The 21,328-nt window shown below is 37.4% G+C and overlaps 1 protein-coding gene across 3 annotated transcripts; it reads right to left on the bottom strand.

Moving 5' to 3' along the window:
• Positions 1 to 240: 240 nt before the first annotated feature.
• On the bottom strand, positions 241 to 20,660 carry capgb (capping protein (actin filament), gelsolin-like b). 3 transcript variants are annotated; one of them, XM_038284943.1, is made up of 9 exons: positions 20,505 to 20,660; positions 11,805 to 11,998; positions 6,369 to 6,523; positions 4,083 to 4,241; positions 2,726 to 2,875; positions 2,371 to 2,457; positions 2,159 to 2,291; positions 727 to 818; positions 241 to 621 (listed from the first exon to the last, which is right to left on the bottom strand). In XM_038284943.1, exons 1-9 carry the CDS (start codon positions 20,597 to 20,599, stop codon positions 556 to 558), a joined length of 1,131 nt encoding a protein of 376 aa, XP_038140871.1. In that variant the 5' UTR covers positions 20,600 to 20,660; the 3' UTR covers positions 241 to 555. The 3 variants fall into 3 exon arrangements, with proteins under 3 accessions (XP_038140871.1, XP_038140870.1, XP_038140869.1); XM_038284942.1 differs by having other exon boundaries at positions 11,805 to 12,001; positions 20,505 to 20,633; XM_038284941.1 differs by lacking the exon at positions 20,505 to 20,660 and adding an exon at positions 16,016 to 16,037.
• Between the last annotated feature and the right edge of the window lie 668 nt (positions 20,661 to 21,328).

Genomic DNA, 21,328 nt, shown 5'->3' with positions numbered 1-21,328 from the left:
ATTCAATAAATGTGTGACTAACAAATGACTACAAAAGCTCCTCCTGCTGATAAGTGGGTTGCCGTGACAGTGGGATGCTGACCTGGGGAAAAAAGATAAAGGTGAACCAGTCGTGGCAGCTGAAAAACAATTATATAAAGATTGCTGTCATGCTGGGAAACATTGCACAGTTTTAAGCCCTAATTTGAAACCAACTGATCCAAATTGTTGGCAGTGAACACACCAGGAGCAGCGAGAACTTTTTTTATTCTTCTTCAACAGACAAACCTGGGATCATTTTGAGCAAAATATAGATATATATAAAAAAGAGTTTCCTTAATGTTCTTTTAATTTATTCACACACTGTCACCACAAGTATTGTGTTTCATCTTTTTAGATACAAAAGTGGCATCATTCTGATTCTACCCAAATTTAAAAGAAGCAGCAGCCTTCAGCTGCCTCCTCTATAACTTTTAAATATCTACATACACCAGGGAGCTTGTATAAAAAAAAAACTAAACATGTTTTGAGTTTGGTACTAATTTCATATGTGCAGTGCTGTTTGCAGCGAGACGCTCAGTTCCAGTTCTTGAAGAATTGCTTAAAGATGATTGTTTCCTTCCCCTGAGGGAGAATCTCCACCTGCAGGAGAACGACACTTTTTACTCACAATGCTAATTGTTTTACGGATATAAACTGCCTTCAAAAACATTTACATCTGCATCGTGTGTTTCTGTTTCAACCCACCTGTGTTTTCATTCTGGGGTACTTCATTTGTTCGATGAAGTTGTCCGCCATCTGCAGGGCCACCCTCTTCTCCTCTGCATTCGCTCCATGACCTGGCGGTTAAAAATTCATTATATAAGTCCGTGTTACTCGACAACAGGGTCGTAAACAGTGTGAAGAGTATAGCTGTAGACACGAATGTCTGTTGTTTTACTTTATTATCAGTTTGCATCTAACATGCGGCCTGGTTGCAGATAACTTAGACGAATTCCAGCTCAGCAAAAGTCTGGTTGTTCAGTTATTTTTTTTTAAGTCATACTTAGAAATCTTGTCTTATACCTTTTGAGCAATATTTATTTAAAAAAAATTTTTGCTTAATTTTCTATTAAAATAAACATATTGATTCATGCCTTCACTCCAACCACATAGAGCATTTCTTATTTTCTCTCAGCAGATTTAATTTAATATGTTTCATGTCTAAATGTCAGGTGTCTGTGATCTTCTTCCATCTTTAAGGATATTTATCTTGAACAATAAAGGTGAATTTGTTTGAGATAACAAAAAATGATTTGGTAGAAACGCTTTTTAACAATTTTAGACTAAATCCTTACTAAATTACCTTGTTTTAAAGTTTTATTATCCAGTCTTTTTTTTTTCTTTACTAGATAGCGGGAACATCTATTAATTAATGGGACTTATTGTGACTTAATGACTATAAGATGCAGATTTTTAGATTTACATCCAGAATTCTTTTCAAATAAATTTATCTTGCTGCATGGACATATAATTTTACTTGGTTTGATTGACTTCTTCCTGGGATTTAGTTTTTGTTCCTTTCGTGATTATAGACATGACTTTTTTGCACTAACAAGTGTGTTAATTTTACAATCTTAAACCAAATTATTAACCAAAATATGTGAAATATGATCATGTGAATCATAACAGAATATTTAATTAAGCTAATGTTTTAAGGTCTGCGTCACTGCTAGGCAGTTTAAAATGTCTTTTAATGATTTATCTGGCTTCTAGATGTGTTTTATTCTGTTTTAAATGTGTTATGCTGACTGTTACTTTTTTGCTTTCATGTATTTCAGGAAAAGTGTTTAATGTTTCAGGTTTGAAGGGTTTTTTTTGTGTTAAATTTCCAGACAAAGATTTATGTAGAAATCTAACAAATAGTGTAAGGAGAAACAATCATTTTGTTAAATAAATAAATATCCAATCAGGGCCAAATTAAGGTACCAGTAATTATTAGAAATCATCAGTTGAATATAAAAGCACAAATATGGCCAATGTAGGAGATGAATTTATCATGGAAAGCTTTTAAATAATTGATGCAATTTCTCACCAAATTTTGTAAAAGTAATTTTCTATGATTCTGGCATGTTACTATTTACTTCCATGTATTTCAGGAGAAGTGTTTTATGTTTGGAAGAGTTTGTTTTTTTGTTACCTTTCCAGACAAAAACTTTTCCATTTGCTCCGTTATCCAGAATGAAGCAGTCGTCCCTGACCAGCAGCTCCTGGGAAAAAGGGCTTTTTTCTGAAACCTTAGTCATGGTCATGGAGCCTGTGGCATCAGATACCTACATATGGGTTAAAGACTAGTTTAGCTTCATTTCTCCAGGTTGGTAACAAAGCTGCTGTTTTGGGAGCTAGAATAACCTTATATAGGGATGCAGTGTTGGAGGCATCAGCTTTGTTGTCTTCCTCTGGCGTGCTTTCTGCCAGAACTGGCATCGGACCCAGCACCTGGTAAAAACACAACACATTTTTACCAAATGGTTTTAAGCAAAGCAGATGACATGGACAGATCAGCTGTTTTTTTTATTTAGTTTGTAGTGGCTCATTTTTCTGACAGTAGGCCGACAGGAAAGGGGGTATAAGAGAGGGAGGGGGGGACATGAGGCCAGATTCAAACCCGGGTCACCGGGGTCAAGGCCTGAGGCCTCCCTACATGGGTCGTGCGTGCTAACCACTGTGCCACCTGCATGCCCTCACATCATCAGTTTTTTTGTACCTTCAGCATTTCCTCTGGCTCTTCCCCCTCACAGGTATCCACCACACGGGCTTTTCCGTGTCGGTCCGTGTCTCGGATCAGGGAAGCAATCTCACGCACTTTCTGCTTCTCGAAAATGTTGGCCTGCGATCCGGTCCATGACAAGATTGTCTGCAGAGCAATAAGCCCAGATCATAGAGTCACAACATGTAGAAAGGTGTTCCTGCATTGCATTGAAGTGCACCAACAGCTCCATCACTTTTTCAAAAAAAGAAGATTTATATTTTGGAACAGCATATATTTTTCTCTCAAGGTGCTACAGGGGAGCTAAGCATTGAACTGAGGGTGATATGAAGCATCCTTTGTTCCTATATTTTAAAGTGAACAGTTGCAAACAAAAACAGATGTGTTCACTACTCCTAAAATCTGCAAAAGTCAACAATAACATGAATCATGAATAAATGGTGTTCTGCTATCTAATTAAAAATATGTAATGGTGTAGCATTTGAATAAATTCACTGCGTTTTGTTTCCCCAGATTAGGAAAAGGAAAATACAGTAATTCAATCTACATTCACCGGAAACATCTGGAGAAGTAGAGCTAAGATTATTACTAAGTAGATTAATAATAAATTAGAATTATCTATAATTAATAAAAAAATTTTAAATCCACTTATATTTTTTTATGTAGAAATAAAACAAATAGTGAAAGGAGAAAATTGATTTTGTTAAATAAATAAACATCCAATCAGGGCCTAAATAAAGTAGCAGTAATTAATAGAAATCATAGGTTGAGTATAAAAAGCACAAATATGTCCAATTTAAGACATGTAATTTTCACAGAAAGCTCTGCAATGTTTGCACCAGATTATTCTTTGACCCACAAGATATTTTCAAGTTAAATCAAAGAAAGAATAACATGATAAAGATAGAGATATAAATACTTTGCAATAACAGGACTGCAAATGAAGTAATGCCAAAAATGGTAAAAAAAAAAATAAATATCAAAACATTTAGTTTTACTGACCTTTACAAAATAGTTAATTGGGGCTGGACAGTGGCACTATGATATTTTGACAATTTAAATAATTGTAAAAATAATTATTTAATGAAAAATGAAAAATTCTTAATAAATGCATCTCTACAAGAGGTTTTGCTTATACTGGAAAAATTTGTATGCATTTTTTCAATTGGAACTGGGCGTGTTTTGTGGGAAAATTATCAACATGGGGTCATGTTAAAGAACATTAACTGTATGGATTTTTTCTTGGGGATGCCATTTCTTAGATGTGTAGCTCTAGCAGGCCCAAGCGCAGCCACTGCTTTGGAAATATCTCTTTAATATGTTTGTTTTTTCATGTTCGGTTGGATTATCTCACCTCTCCGAGGTCAAGGATGAAGCAGTCTCCCTTGTTGAAGCTGCTCCAGGATAGCTCCACCTCCTTTGCACGGATGTTGCGTTTCCCTTTGATCTGGTAGAGCCTCTGCACCGTCCCACTGCCCTGCGTCCTCCTGAAACCTGACTCAACGCCCCCTTCCTGTGAAAAAACCCAAACCTTAACTGGAGATCTTCTTTTTTTTTTTATTATGTTTAGCCCTTTATGACTTTATATAATCTGCCCTGATTGGAATCTAAGGTTATTATCCTAATGTCCATGCTCCTGCAGCATGGCTTATTCAAACAACCATAAAACTCATCTGAAATGCACTTTGTCACTGAAGTCGTATATAGCCAATAAGAAACTGGGCATAAAAGGATAAAAAAATAAACTTTGCATTTTTCACATAAACTTTACAAACCGGTTTTATATTTCACAGGAAGAGAGACATAACCAGCAGAGCATTACGAGACAAAAACTCACATTTCGTTCATTTTTGGTAAAAATGAACTACAATCTGACATAATGAAGGATTTTTATTTGACTACTATTACTGACACAACAGACCAAACTGATTTAAACCGGTGCTGACCCATTATGTTAGAGAGCCATTGCAGAATCTTATATTTATCTATCTTTATCAATTCAATAGAATCTTCATGAAGTATCGTAATTATGGTAAACACCAAAAGCCCACATGAAAATTTCTAATAAACCCCCACTCATGCTGGGAATATTCTATGATAGCTGATTTGCTGAGATGAGGTAAACTTTAACCTAATACTGCATTGTTAAGTGTTTTCTCCTGTTGTGTTTGTAACTTATTCAGTACTGTGACATATATATATTTTTAAATGACCAATTTTTGTTTAAATTTTATCAAATGCTTCCCAGCAGTCAGTTGATGAATTTGATGCACCCTCTTCTTCCTGCAGCAGATGAATTAGGAAATCTTTTACTGTCTTGTAGCAGGTCAGGTTAATATGAACACAAAGTGCTGGTAGTTTCCACTTTACAAGTGGAAAGGATAATATTTACTGACCACCTGAAGGCAGCGCTAGACCAGTCTGATTGTGAGTTTGGTATTCTTGTGATGTTGAAACACCTAGCGATTTCAAGGCTTAAACAGAGACTCTCGCTGTTACATGAGAGGAAACACTAACACTTGTAGCAATTTGATGAGATGCGGGAACCCTGTGTTTAAATGAAAAATGTATTCATCCATCTAAAATGTGATTGAAATATTGACAAATTACACTATGAAAGTTTGAAATGAACAGTTAAATAGTAAAATATCACAAAAATAGATTAAAAAAACATTTAAAATGACAAATAAAAATCATTAAAAACATGTTTTCTTAAAAAAAAAAACACTTTATATGTATGACTAAATAGAAGGAAGTAATTATATTTATTTTTAAGGGGTCCCCAGTCGGTTTTCTTGTTATTTTTGGGGTCACAGGCGGAAATGTTTAGAAGCCTCTGATATGATAAGATATAGAAAGAGTTGCTCGCACAAGAAGGGGTGCCTCACACTATCCGATCCATCACGAATGCACGATCCGTACCATCAGCTCATTTGCGCATGCGCCATCAGAACAGGGTCACCCTAGATTTTAATTAGTAAAAAATACTGAAATGTGTTTTTCCCTCCTTAAAAATAGTAAGCGTACTAAAACATAATGTGTTAAAGGTTAATAATGTTTTTAGCATCAAATTGAATCAGACAGGTCATAAAATAATGTTTTAAAGATTTGTATTAGCATTCTTTAGTGATTTAAGTATACAAATAAGTACTTTGAGTACCATGATTATTTCAACCTAAATGAATATCTTGCTGCGCATCCGCAAATGAGTTGATGGTACGGATTGTGCTTCTGGGACGGATCGGGTAGTGACTGTGCCCTTCACAACAGCAGACACATCTAATCCTTGTCTAAAAGGGTAACTGACCACTGTGACGGCAAATATTTTTGAAAATAACAACCCTGCACTGCACCAATTGGTAGGTATGATGGTAACAGTGTCATAATAATGAGCCTAAACCTTTTCATTTAAATGTTTTTGTTTTTCTTCTGTATGTAACAAAGCCTAAATGATCTTCAATAACTAAGATCTAAGCTAAATAACCTTCTTTAGGATAGCACATTATTATTATTGCTGATGAAGGTTCTCAGTCATCCAGGTCATAGTCATTCCGTAAAAATTCAAAAAATATCCACTGGACTTGGTTTTCAAGAAAAATTATTATTATTGTATATTTAAATTTCCACAGTTGCGGCTCACCTTGTAGCTGACCCCTCTGGGAAAGAGCCCCATGAACTCAGGGGACTCGTAGCCCTGAACCTGCCTGTGCTGGACTGGGTCACCGCCGAGGAAGTTGTCCAGCTGGGTGGCCAGCATGGCACAGGCGACCTGCTCATCCCGAGAGGACTTCTCTCCTGAAGATGGGGGAAAAAACCATGTCAGAGATGAATGGAACTGTTGTTTTTTTTCTTATTTAGCAGCAAAGATCTGCTCTGCTACAACTGTGTTTGATAAAGACCCAGAACACTGAAAGGCTAGACATCAAGAGTCATCTAAAATAATAATCAAAGATGTAGGAAATGTTTTTCGTTAAGCAATAACAACGGTTAGGACTTAAGATTTCTTAAAAATCCCTGGAAATTAGAAAGGATTCATTGTGGGAAGCTATTATTAAGCATGCCAGTCAGTTTATCAGAAGCTTTTTTTTCAAAATTTTTAATCCTTTTTTAGTTAAAAACATTTATTATAGTTGTTTTTCTAACTTTATATCAATGAAAGCTCTTGGGTTCATACTATTGTAGTAACTCACCTTTGCCAACATCTAATATCAAACATAAAGCAGGAAAAAAAGCAATGTGATAACCTAAAAAAAGAAGCTGTCATTGCATAGGTCATCATACAGGTAGACTCTGACCATGCAATAAAGATAGTTATACTTGTTTATGTAGCCCGTTTTATCAAGATAATACTTTTATCTCTGTGAACTAAAATAAACACCTGCCCTGAGGTCCATTGTTAGAGGAGGTTTATCTAGATGGTGGTAAATAGAGGAGGACAGAACATAGAAACAGACATTAAACCAGAGAGGCTTCTTAAAATGGCACCAACTTGGTTACTTATAATGGAGATTAATGTTTGAGAAAATACAAACAGTGAGAAATTTCGGTATTTTTTGTCAGCAGAGAAGCGAAGGAGGGCAGCAGGAGCAGAAACGCGTGCTTTAGCAAACAGAGGGCTCTCCGGCTGTGACAGTTAGCTTAGTGTTACCTAAGCACCGGATACATGCTGGAAACAATGGCCACATTTGAGTACTGTAACGTCCCTCCTGCATTTTTCATTAGAGCCACTCAACTCCCCCCTCTTCTCCCCCTCCATCCCTTGGACATGGTTCCTATCCTTCTCTCCCTCCCATTGTTCCCGGTCCATGAAGCCTGAACGCTGCCGAGGTCATCACGGTGGCTCATGTGTCATCACCAGCGCTGCCAGGGGTCATTGGTTATTCAGCCACAGCACTTGGACCAGGCTGAGGTGTGCAGTAAGCACAGCACGATGCTTAGCTCTTTTGTTGGTTGGAGTAAAACAGAAACTGGAGAAGGAACTGCAAACAGCGGTAAATGTTTTGACTCTACATGTAGCTCCTGCAAATCAAATGAAAAATAATCTCTGCTCTTTATGCACAGTTCTCTTTATAAACTGCTGCAGACGCTGTTGATGGTATGTTGGTCAGATGTCGTGACAAGCAGCTCTGTCAAAGACAGAAGGACTACTACAATGGACCCCTTATTTCACCATTTTCTCGTTTATGAGGTTAAAAGCACATTGGCACAGTTTTGGCGCCGTTCTACGAAGCACAATGTCCCACTAAAACCATTGTGGATCAAATATGCTCCATGATTCAGTCTTAAGTTGTTCCATCTATAGTAAATATTGTAGATAGATACAATCTGTCGTGTCTCTAATGGTTTTCCTAAGGACTGCAATGGTGTTTTCAACTGTTAGCTTTAGGTGAGGCTTAGAAAAAGGAGAATAAATGAGACATATTAACAGCTGTGATTGTGGTTCCATTGGAAAGATGTCCTTTTAATCCTTTAACCATTCTCTTATCTTTTACAATGGTACCAAAAGGTTACTTGTAGACCTGATCATTGTGGAGCAATTTTTCATTAATTTCGGTTGTGTGTTTTCAGGCGAAAGTTACTTATGAAACCTTCAAGGCCTAAAAGGGTTTATAGGCTAAACTTGCATCTGTCTGTTAATAATCAAAAACATTAAAAGAACATTAAAAACATAAAAAAAAAATGTTTTTTTGTTTGTTTTTTTTTTACAATTGACATCTGAGTCAGATGTTGCTGCATTGTTTGGGGAATGTTGCAATATGCTAAATTTGCAATATATTTCCCCTTTAATTAAAAATGATAGGATGATGCCAACACGAGTAGACCTAATAAGTAGAGGCGCGGCTAGATGGGATGCAAGCCACGCCTACCAGGTGATCCAATGCAACTTATTTCACAAGCAGTTCCCCTCTAAACCAGAGGGTGGCAGCAGTGATACTCTCAAGTGGAATATTTTAATTGTTTGTGTACACCTCTGATTGTGTAACAATCAGAGGTGGGTAGTAACTAGTTATATTTACTTAAAGGTGTGGTGGAGGATTTCATTAATTTTTTTTAGAAGACCCACCCTCTCCATATAAAAAAAATGCCCATGCACAACCCTGTACCTGCTCCAGAGAAGGAATGCCTATTAGACTCGTGGAGAGCGTGCATGACACCCATTTCTCCTCGTGCACCCTTTGTTTAAAAAACTGCTGTCTGCATCGCTCATATAAGCTTACTTTCCAAAAGAAGATTTGCAAATTTTTCATAATGTCAGACTATCAACAGGTAAGTGAAAATGGGGACGAGCACATAGGACGGCCTTACGTAAACATATCATTACAATGATTGACAGTTAGGAAGACCACTTATTTTGGATCCACCCAGAAAAAGAACACCCTCCACTATACCTTTTAGTGAAAATTTAAAGTACTTTTACTCTTACTCTAGTACTATTTTTAGGTATTCTACCCAGCCATGTTAGCAATAAACTCACAACAATAATACAGTATATTACTGACATTCACATACTAAAAGTGTAAATGATAAATACAGAATTAATGCTGTTTTCAGAACTAGTTTTTGTTTTTCGCGGGAGATAGTAGAAAGCCATGTGTCTATACATATCATCTAGGAGTCCCCTATAGAGTTAGAGATAAATAGAAACTTAACCAATTGAATGTGCGTATTAGTATATGTATATTTTTTAAAATAATCCACTGCTCTACAACCCCCCTTTCAGAGGCATAGACCAGTATCAGGTATTACAGGCTAACAAAGAACCCAAGCGACTCCCCATTCCTAAGGGGTGGACCCATTCTTCTGGTTCAATTTGCATGTTTTCTAAGCCTAAACCAGTTTTTTGGGACAGTCTATAAAGCTTTGAAGTCAAAGCTAATTCTGACATTTTGAATTGAAAAAAATTCCTGGATGGGAAGCATCTTCGAACTTGGAAACAAACTCCAGTGGATTGTTTTTTGTAATGACTATAACCTGAATGACTGAGAAGCCAGCATATTATGCAAGACAATTATTGATAAAAATAAAGTGGACAATTTTTCCAGAAATGTATTTAAGAAATAACTAAATAATAATTTAGTTTCTGAATAACTGCATATGTGTACGACCCAGAGGCGTAGCCAGAAAATTTTAATGTGGCCAGGCAATAACCAATGTACGCTGAGGGGTGGCCAAAAGCGAATAGGCGCCAGAACCTCAGGGTCAATCTACACTGTTCCAACAGGAAGGACCACAACATCCATTTTCTAAATAAAGACTAACTATACTTTCCTACAGCCTTTGGTAACAAAAAGACGCATATATTTAAACATCCGTGCTTTCTAGATTAAAGGTGTAGAGGACAAAACTTCTGGGGCAAACATCTTCTCCATTGTCATTACTTACCTGCTTTTACCAAAAGTTGTTCTGCATAAAATGTATATTTATATGTACTAATATCTACATTAAAGGGTTTTTTAAAGTTATTATTAAAGTAGTTATTTATCCAGGATTTCACTGAAGACTCCTAGATGACTTGCAGAGACATAATTTTCTCTTTACCTCATATAACACAAAAATCTAGTTCGGAAAAGAGCATGGATTCTGTGTATATCAACTTTTAAAGTTAATATGTTGATGTGCATAAACACAGTGTTTTAGTTTTCAAGTAGTTGTTAATATATGAAAAATTCAAATGTTTAATAAGTTTGAATATTCCTCTTGAGTGTATTACAGCTGTGTATTACAGCTGCCACCGTCAGTAAAAAAATAATGGTATGGGTGGCCACAAGGGTGGCCAGTGATTGGCTGAGAGTTGCCATGTTCCCCTTTGGCCCCCCAGCCTCCTCCGCCCCTGGTACGACCTTCCTAACTACTCTTCCTCCACCGTGAGAAAAAATCTCCCAAATACAGTCTCTATATTTTTTCCTGTTCTTCTAAGGTATTACTCTTCTTTTTTAAAACTTGCTGGCCTTTTTTTGGGGGGGGACTATCAGCAATTCTCAAAGTATACAGCATGAGCTATAGCTGGCTGAAATCAAAGCTAACTAGATACATAAATCCTAGAAGTGTAATGCACAGCAAGAGCTCGTCATTGATAAGATGATCCCCCTGGAACTCGAAAGGGAAAAAATTAACATCAATTATACCTTTCATTTAGACAGCATGGATGTTTATATATATATTCATTTATTTATTAGCAGTGACTTCAGGAAAACCAAGTTTCTCTTTATGTATGGGCGTTGTGCTTGTTCATTTTCCTGTTGGTAAAGAGTAGATTAACCTTGAACAGATTCTAGCAACTCTCCGTATACACTGGTCCCTTCCTGGCCTCCCTTATAAAAATGTCCCTCCTTCAGCTGCTCTACGTTTAAACTGCGTCAGCTGATCCTCATTCCATCTAATTAGCTTATCTCCTTCAATAGTACCAATCTACCAGCCCAGTCTCAGTATCTATACAAGATATGGATTCTCTTATTATCTAAATGGACTCTCCTCTGCCTCCAGCTTCTCTATTTTCTCCATGTTGTTTGTCCAGGGTTCACGCTTTACTTCTGTGTCTGTTTCATCAAAATATAGTTGTGCCTTCCTGTTTTAAAGCTTTTAAAGTTTCAGATAAGGGCATTGCTAAACTATACACTTCTACAAAAACAAGGCAGAGACTGATGGGATTTTATGTTACAGTCTAACAATATCAAGCTTTTTTTGTGTCTATCATATGATGTTAATATTCGCTAGTGTAACTTTGTATGCCTTGGGCATTAACATTTTGAGTTTGAACCGTTTTCATTTGTTCCAAAGGCTGTGATTGTGTAAATCTGTCTAACGATATTAAGATTTCCTCTTTTCTTCACTGTAATGTGACTAAGTTTTACAGAAGTGCAGAAAATCAGAGCTGTTCTTTAATGCATGATCCAAAGGATGACAGTCTACTTCTTTAGACTGCTGTTGGTGCAGTGAGCACTGCCTCAAGTCGAGCATAGAAACATTGTGATCAGAACTACTTTAAGAGACTTCAGTTAACTTTTGCAGATTGCTGTAACCATGTTTGAGCTTGCAATATTGGAAGCATGTAATAAAAGCAGGATGATCCCCTCACCGATCCACATATGGAGGTCGGCTCCCTCCTCGCCCCGATTCTCCAGCACCAAGTAGGAGTCCCCATTAAAAAAGGCTCCGACCTCAGAGGGATCCAGCTTCACCGCCTTCATCTTCTCCACCCTCCACACCCAAAGACCAGGGTCTCGGACCTCTGGCCCAAACTGGCCTGGCGCTGGCTTGAACGGGAGCATTCTGCTAGGAGAGAAGAAATGAGACTGGTAAGGTGAAGAAAGGGGAAAGAGGCTTATAAGTGAAGCTTCGTGATGGTCATCTGACGGGTGAATCACACCTAAAGGAGAAGTCTAAATACATGGCTTTGAGTTATAGTTTCTGTTAGGAGAAATGTAGTAGGTAAAAACAGAGGAAATGAAAGAGGAAGCTAAACCTAAAAGTCAATTCTTAGCACTCAATGAGACTCAGAAAACAGATCTCCACAATCAGAGAAACAGACATGCTACTTGCATTCTTCTAACTCACATCTGTTATTGCAATAGGAAAATAACTGCAACACTTTCAGATGCTAAAATTAAAACTGGGCCAAACGACCGCAAGCAAATGTGTTTCCTGGTTACTGATGTTCTATCTTATTTCTACCACGGATTTGATTTATATTACTCGATACCATCTCTCCACCTTGCATCTAATGTCATTTTAGAACTAAAGCACATTTTAACATAAGTAAAATGTTAAAAATTGGGTGTTTATTATTAAAGTAAACCAACTGCAGTAAAGAAAAAGACACCAGCATGTAAAATATGTTTAATAAGTAATAATTAATTGTCAGACTGTGGTGAAATGCCAGTAAATTTAAAGTTAAAGGTGTTAATTTATTTGTTATTACTGCTTTTTGTAATGTTGTAACCATACAAATCGAAATAATAAAGCACACGGTGCAGCAAAAATCTGATCCCTTTTACTCATGCAGGCCTTACTAAAGTTAACTAAAACTAACCCCGCTGCACATCCAGAAGAGAACGGTGCTCTGGTCAGGTGGGACCAACTGTAGTTTTTTATAGCCTATATGTAAAACCTTACATATGGAGAGAAGAACGAAACCTGCACATCACCCATAACACACCAGAAAACATGGTGGTGGGAGCATCATGCTGTGGGAATGTTATTCCTTTGCAGGAATAGAGAAGGTGATTAAATTTAAGAGAGAAAATGGATAACTTTAGAAAGATTAACATTTAAAAATCAAAAGAACTGAGACCAGGCAAGAGGAGGAAGTATGGACACAGAGCGTGGCAAAATGAATACAGACCACAAAATGACACCACGTATTAATGTCCTGCTGCTGTGCTATTATGCACTAAATTGTGTTGTTCTGATTCAAAAATCCCAATAAATACAATGAAGTTTCTGAAAACATGACAAGAGATGGATGGAGTTTTTTTTATCAGAGGCAAAAACGCAAACAATTGGCAAATTTACACATGAGGGTCCAACTTTTGTTTCTTTTCCTACATCTTCTGGTCCTCCCCAGATGGGGGAGATACTGTAAACATACTTTAAATGTGCCAACATGTTTATGTTAATGACATGGATAATAAGATAAAAGAGATTACACATCCTTGTATACATCTCTCTCTATCCGTCAAAGTTATATCAGGCATATCGAAACAAGAGAGAACCACATTGGAAAAACTATCAAGAAATAAGTAGAAATTTCTTAAATTAAGTGTATTTACCCTTAATTTGAGTAGGTAAATTAGAAAGTTTGCAATGAATATTTTTACTCTTAAAATAAGATAATTAGATAATGTACACTTGAAATAAGAGAATGCAATTGTGTTTTCTTATTTAAGTGTAAATTGTCTTGTTCCATTGGCAATATGTATCTTTTACCTCCTCAATCCAAGAATAAATGCACTTATTTTATGAAAAAATTACTTATCTAGATTTCGATTTTTTTTTCCAGTGCACATAGATGTTTTGCACTTAGCTGCGTGGATGATTCCCAATTCTAATGTTCAAAACATTCACCATGTTTTCAGATGTTTTGGCAGCACTTCCTGCCATTTTCTAAACACATAACTGGCAGAGTGTTGATGCTGTTTAGCATTCCAAGATGATGTTTTCTGTTTGACTGTTTCTGTACTGCAAAGCTCAGGAACCAAAAGCAACCAGTAACAGCATAGTTGTGGTTTCCTTTTAATCTGTTTTTTTTTTTTTTTTTCACGCGATATTATCAGTTTTACATGCGCCATAACTGCAAAAGTCTTTTCTCATGTCTTATAAAATCAGAATCAGATCAAAAATTTAGCTCACAAACAAACTTCACATGCTAGTGTGAAGTTTGTGCACACAACCAAGGAATTTACGTTTGGTTCCATTTTGACCTCTGCTGGAGTCATTTTAAGGGAAATATGAATATATAAAAAGGATGAAGGTTATTTTTATCAATGTATGTATTTTTAGAAAAGAGGAAGACATGAATGGGAGGGGTTTGAGTTTCCTAATTACCCTAGGAGCTATGCTGTCAGGGGTTTTATGCCCATAGCAGGGTCACCCAAGGCAGACAGGTCCTAGGTGAGGGACCAGACGAAGAGCAGCCCAAAAAGCCCTTATGATGAGTAAAACAAATAGATATAGTGTTTCCTCGACTGGATGCGAGTCACGGAGGCCCCACTCTGGAGCCCGGCCTGGAGGGGGGCATGCTGGCGAGCGCCTGGTGGCCAGGCTTTTACCCATGGAGCCCAGCCGGGCGCAGCCCGAAGAGGAAACATGGGTCCCCCTTCCAATGGACTCATCACCTGTAGGAGGGGCCAAAGGGGTCGGGTGCATTGTGTGATGGGTAGCAGTCGAGGGCGGGGACCTTGGACTTCTGATCCTTGGCTGTGGTGGAGGAGTTTAATTATCTTAGGGTCTTGTTTACGAAAGAGGGAAAGATGGAGCGGGAGACCGACAGGAACCGACAGATTGGTGCGGGTGCTGTACCGGTCCGTTGTGATGAAGAGAGGACATAGCCAAATGGCAAAGGTCTCGTTTTACTGGTCAGTCTACATTCCTAACCTCATCTATGGTCATGGGCTTTGGGTCATGACCGAAAGAATAACATTCCGGATACAAGCGACCGAAATGAGTTTTCTCCCTTAGAGGGAGGAGCCCAGTTATCTGGGGAGGACTCAGAATAGAGCCGCTGCTCCTCCACATCGAGAGGAGCCAGTTGAGGTGGTTTGGGCATCTGGTTAGGATGCCTCCTGGACGTCTCCCTGGTGAGACCTTACAGGCACGTCCCAAAGGGAGGAGGCCCAGGGGGAGACCCAGGACACGCTGGAGGGACTGTGATTCTCGGCTGGCCTCGGAGCGCCTTGGGATTCCCCTAGAGGAACTGGCCCAAGTGGCTGGGGAGAGGGATGTCTGGGCCTCCCTACTGAAGCTGCTACCCTCACGACCCGACCCCGAATAAGCAGAAAAAGATGGACAGAGTTTATGTCCAGGGTGTGTGGGATTCTTTTCCTTATCCTTGGTTTGTACAAGTCACACGTTAAAGGGTGGATTTTCTTCAAACATTTCTCTGTTTTTTTCATGTATTTTCATCAGGGCAGCGAATAAATGTAGGGGCCGTTATATGTTTTTCAGTATTTTATTAATAGAAATAAAATTATGATCATGCTGTTAAAATCAGTTGTAATTAACTCCCCTGCATATTCATAGTTACCATATTTAGGCAGTCTTACAATCAGTAATTACAGCTGGGTTTACAGAGAACACCTTTAAATAAACATGTAGGTGGATAACTCCCAGCAATAACTGTCACTATAAAAGTTGGAACTTTATGGCTGAGTTTTCTTTTACCAAAAATAGTGCCAGTCATCAACCATAAACAAATAAGGAAGGACTGGTAACGTGATGTTTTTCTATATTTAAATTCTGAATCATATAAAGACAGGAACACATAATTATTTAGGTGGAAATTTGAGAGATTACTTAGAACTGGTTATCTTATTGTTATCAACTATGTGTTCCGGTGAACAGAATGCCACTAGAGCTCCACCCTCCCTCGCTTATCACTGACTAAAACAACCAAGGCGTAAAGTGAATATATGAAAGCAATAAGGATGACAGAGAAGGAGCATTAGGACAAAAAGAGCAGGGAAACAGAGAGGGCCCTGAAGCAGGAAATACAAAAGGCCCCTGGGTTAAGGTTACAGTGCTGTAAGAGCCACTGTAAGAATAAAAACAGAAGGCCCTTCTCCACTTAACTGTATGATCTCCTCTGGTACCTCCGGCATGCTGTTTGTTTCCAGCTCCATTCTCTGTGCCCGCTGAAGTGTCTGTTTGTTTGTCGTGTTTGCAAAGCTGTGATGTACCAGGCGGCCTGCTGCGTAGGAGTGTTTGGGCTCACCTGGTCCGGTTAGCTTATATGTGGGAGGAAACTGGAGCTGCGGTGATGAAAGCCTACCTAGCCTGTGGATTGGGAGCCCAGCATGCATAGAATTGGGGGGGAAGAATCGGGTTCCTGGATCCTGGCTAAACTAAATTGATAATTACTGTAAGAGCCAGCTCGTCTGTCTCTTTTATAATTTTCTTTCTCCACACTTTACCGAGATGAAGTTACAGGCCTCTTTAGAAAAATAGCCCAACAAAACATTTTTCCCTAAAACTGCAGTTGGAAGGAAATGTGCCACTTCTGTATAAATATACCTAAAATTTAAAAAATGACCTTTCTGAGAGGTTGGTTTGTTTAAAAAGGCGAAAAAATAGATCCCGAACTGTGTTACACAGTAAAATTGAAAGTTAACCTGCAAAAAATTACACTTTAAAAGTAGTGCTTTTGGAATTAAAAGGAGATTGTTGGTTTTCTTTTTTTTTCTGGGAGGCTGACCACTGGATTAAATAATAACAATCCAATTACATTGATTGGAAACAATGAATATATCAAATCACACCACAATCTTTAAGTCAAAAGACACAAGACAATAACGGCAAGGTGATCCATCCTTTCTAAACATTTCTAGAAAAATGTTGTTTTTACATTTAAATGACCTTTAGAGCTTAGAAATGTATAGTCTTATCATATTTGAGCTTTTTTTTTATTAGTTTATATCTATGTAAATAATTATCTTAGATAAATATTGCCTCAAATCATTCCCAGACCTGGAAATTAGTTGAAACTGTGTCGCGACAGACTTTGTAATATCGATAATCCAAGGCTGTCAACTCTCACCCATTGGGAGTGAGACTCACCCATCTCAGTGTCTTCTCACACTCTCACTCCATATTCCAAATTTCTCACACTAAAAAATAACAGACGTTAAAACTTAATTCTGTTCCACTTATTTATGTATAAAAATACCATGGTGATCAAAATCCAGTCTGTGTTTTTAATACAACACTTCGTGCTAACACACAAGGACCATGTTTCGCTCACAAGTTAAATAATTATTGCTCAGTCTAATTTAATAATCTCCCATTGGCATTTGGGAGTAATTAAACCATCACCAATATTTTATTTCTTAAAACTTCCAGGTTTGCTTCTCAAACTTCTGGAGAAAATAAAAATAAAAAGAACCATTGCATTTTATTTTTCAAAAGATCAGCCACCCAAGAAAAGACACATCCAGAGAGGATGTGCAGAACAACTCAGTTATCCTGGATTCATAGAGGAAAAACCACAGGGATATTCTTCTTTTATTACTACTAATCTTATTCATTTATCTTTATTTTGGTCCATTGAATATGTTTAAAACTTAATTTCCATCACACCTTTCAAATGAAACATCCAGAGAAGTGCTGTCTCCTGTCATGATGAGTTTTTATAAAATCTACAGCCTCCTAGAAGGTCTGAATGGTTTAGCTGTGTTGTGAATTGTAAGATTAATTGTAACTAATAAAATAATAAATGAAGCTTTTTTAATCCTTAGCCTATTACCTAATGTTCACACACAGTGTAGTTTGCAAAAGTTTCGATTGCTCTGGTTCCTGTATCAGTGCCAGTAATCCAGTAAGAGCTTTTTAGTTCCCCATTGTTGAATTTACTTGAACTGCAGAGAATAATTAATGAACAAAGTTGTGAAATTCTTAGTTAAAAGTATATTTAAGATGCAAGTATTTTAGTAGGGCCCATTCTGCTTTACTTCAATTCTCTAAAAATCACCAGAGTGTAGAAAATAATTTATATCGTGAGAAAAATGTGAGACATAATTACAGACCACTTTTTTTTTACTCAGTAAAATTTACTGTATTATATAAAAAAAGAAAAATGAAAACACTTCAACCTATAAGTGCACCTATCCTCATCTAACCCTGACAGGATTTCCTCCAAACTATTGCAAAATCTCCCCCCCAAGGTTTGGTGAAAAGTTGTCAGCCCTGATAATCACTGTACCGCCATGCAAACACATCGGAATGTGATTAAAGCTAGAGACTTACACCCCCAATAAGTACCATAGGAACTAATAACTAAAACAAAGGTCCACAAATCAGGCATGTAGACAGCCTTGCACTGGATCCTTCATACTAATTCTGTGACCACAGGATCAAAGCCAGTAGTTTTGTTCCAGCGTAACTGCCCAGCTCTGGATGAGGCAACATTAAAAACATGTTGTAACCAGTTGAGTTTTTTTAGACATGCAAGTTTACAATAAGGCCTCTCGAGATTGTTCATATCCTGTTCACTTTTTATTTTATTTTGTTGCAATACAACCACAAATCTTATGTGTTCGATCAACACAAAGAGGTGGATGGATGATGATAGAATAAATGTATACAGACAACTTTTACTGTGATAACCCTAAATAAAAATGTGGTTCAACCTATTCAGCTCAGAAAATAGCATCATCCTGCAGTTTGGTTGTTTTTTTCAAGGACGTAAATGTTTCTATGTGAAAATGAATGAACAAACAGCACAATAAAAAAGATCAGGTGGAATGTGAGAGCAGGGTTAAGCTAGAAAACCATTTACAAGGCATCTAAAATGGAAACACTGAGTTTCCCAGCTACACTGATAGCTTCCCGAAGGAGGGCATTATCAGAGTAGAGGCCTGCACTGCAAAACCATTCTGAAAATGAGGAACATTTTCTTAAAATAAGTGTATTTTACCCTTAATTTGAGTAGGCAAATAAAATGAAAGAGCATTTTTATCCTTGAAATAAGATACTTAGATATTATGCTCTTGAAATAAGAGATCGCAATATATTTTTTTTTATTTTAAATGTAAATTACATTGTTCCATTGCAAAGTATCTCATTAACCTGATCAATTGAAGAAAAATACACTTATTTTAAGAAAGAATGACTTACTTAGAGTTACATTTTGCAGTGTTTAACTCTGGAGGAGCTACAGAGATACAATGATCAGACGGGATATTCTGTAAATGGACCCCCACTGAGCGCTTCACAAACCTGACCTGATGCAGGAGACGAATGTCATCGCAGAAAGCTCTTAATTTGGACATGGATAATTATAATAATAAGTAGAGGAAAAACCTAGAAAAAACTCCTAAAGTTTTAGACTGGGGCGGAGGTTTGTGTTCCAACTGGACAGAAACCCCTCAAAAATAAAGCCAGAGGTATCAAATGGAGCCTGTCAGTGTGTTAGAATAGCCTATAGGCAAAGTACAATGAAGGAATTATGGTAACAATGATGTTCACATATCTCTAGTTCTCTAAAGGTAGAACAGACATATAGTCAACTAAGGGGTGTTCTAGAAATGTTAAAGGGGGCTGAAAACAAATAAACACCACAGTTTAAACTCACTGCTTGACTCCTAAAGTAGATTGGTTGTACTAAATTTAATTTCAGATATCTATTTAGAAAGTTTTCCAACCAAAGTATAATTTTCAATCTTTTATCTTTTTTTTTTACCAGTTAGTACTGCTTTGTGTTGGTCCATCACATAATAAAATCAAAACAGGACAAAATGTAAAAAACAAACAAAAAACAAAAACAAAGAGTAGAATCACATTTGAAATGCAGTGACTAATGTGACATCCTTTTCACTCGAGGATAAACTGAAGGTAATTTAATCTTTAATCTAATCTATAACTGCCACTTAATCAGTTGGTGTACATGGCACGAACAGAGGCTGCTAATGTGGGTTTGGATAACAGCACAGAGAGGAGAGAAAAGATGAAGACTCTGGTTAGATGAAAGAAAGGGAAACCATTCAGGTGCAGAGCCGAGGGTGCAGATTGGCTGCAGGGCTCATTAAACCAATCAGTCATTCAGTTCCTGCAAAGCAGACAGCAATATGAGAGCAGACAATGTGAGCAACAGGCGTGGAGAGACCTGAGATTGAGTGGAGAAATTAAAAACGCTCCGAGTTTGGTTTAGATTTAAATGTACATGACAGAAAAACAAATGGTAACGTAAGAAAATTGTTAAAAACCACAAACATAAAAGTGAGAACCAAAGCTTCCTGTTAACTCTAAGGAAGTTGTAAAACCCTTTCAAGTATGATGACGCGTATGAAATAAGAGAAGGAAAAGGTGGCACATAAAGAAGGGTTTTCCCCACTGATTACATTTCTTATTTCCTTTCTTGCTGGGGATGGCTAATGGGCAGGGTGGGCAAAACCAGGCTGAAACAAAACAAAAGCGTTTTTTCCCCTGCTCTGAGATTCTTCAGCTGCTTTCAGGAGAAGGAGTTAGATAAGAGCAGAGGAGTAATAGGAGAAGAGTTAGAAAAACAAAGAAAACAAAGTAGGAAAAGAAAGTGAATCAAGCAATAGTAGAAATATGTCAGACTTACCTAGAATAGGGGGACGGAGCTGGGAGCAAACACGTCTGAGCAGTGAACAAGGAGGAACCCAGAAGAAACAAGTCCTTAAACACACACACACACATTCACAATGATTTCCTGTCTCAGTCTGTGGTCGTGTAAAGCCCAGCCCTCTGAGGCAACAACAGAAATTTGAAGAAACAGCTGAAATTTCCTCAATTTAGAGCCAAAACTGAGAGAAATACTTAAAGGTGAACTATATTTGTTTTGGAAAATCATCACCACCGTTCAGTTCAGATGCAACAACCTTAACATTTTAATTTAAAAAAAGTCTGTAAAGAATCTGCATTTTTCTTCCAACAACATTGACATCAAATTGTGAAAAGACTCTTTTTCAGTTTATCTACTGTTTGTACGTTTCACCATAGAAACAAGGCGAAACATATATTAGTCATCTAGACATAGAGACTGAGGACACACCCAGCACAGGAGTGTGCAAGATTTATTTAGGCTTTTACTATGAGTGCTCTTGCACCATTTTACCTGTCTAAACTTGTATGGAGAGCTCTGGTTTAGCTTTCTTTAACTGGGAAAAAAAGAAACCCAAAAAGGCTAAGACACAGGATGTCCTTAAAAATATCAAAATTGGCCTATTCTATGCCTGATAGGAAGGTGAAAGGATATTCTAACCAAATATGTATGTTTTGTTCCTTAAACTCCAGAACAATCCTGATATTCTCAATAAAATACTAATTGGGTCTAAAAAAAATCCGATCCTGTTTTTTCATCTTAAAAAACTGCAACTAATTCAACCCACTTTGAAGCTGGATTATGATGGAAGCTCAATTTTTCAT

The sequence above is a fragment of the Cyprinodon tularosa genome, unplaced genomic scaffold (genome assembly GCF_016077235.1).
Source record: "Cyprinodon tularosa strain WSP-4 unplaced genomic scaffold, ASM1607723v1 ctg204, whole genome shotgun sequence".
NCBI classification, from domain to species: domain Eukaryota; kingdom Metazoa; phylum Chordata; class Actinopteri; order Cyprinodontiformes; family Cyprinodontidae; genus Cyprinodon; species Cyprinodon tularosa.
The sequence above is the reverse complement of the archived record's forward strand: the minus strand, read 5'-3'. Positions and strand labels throughout refer to the sequence as shown.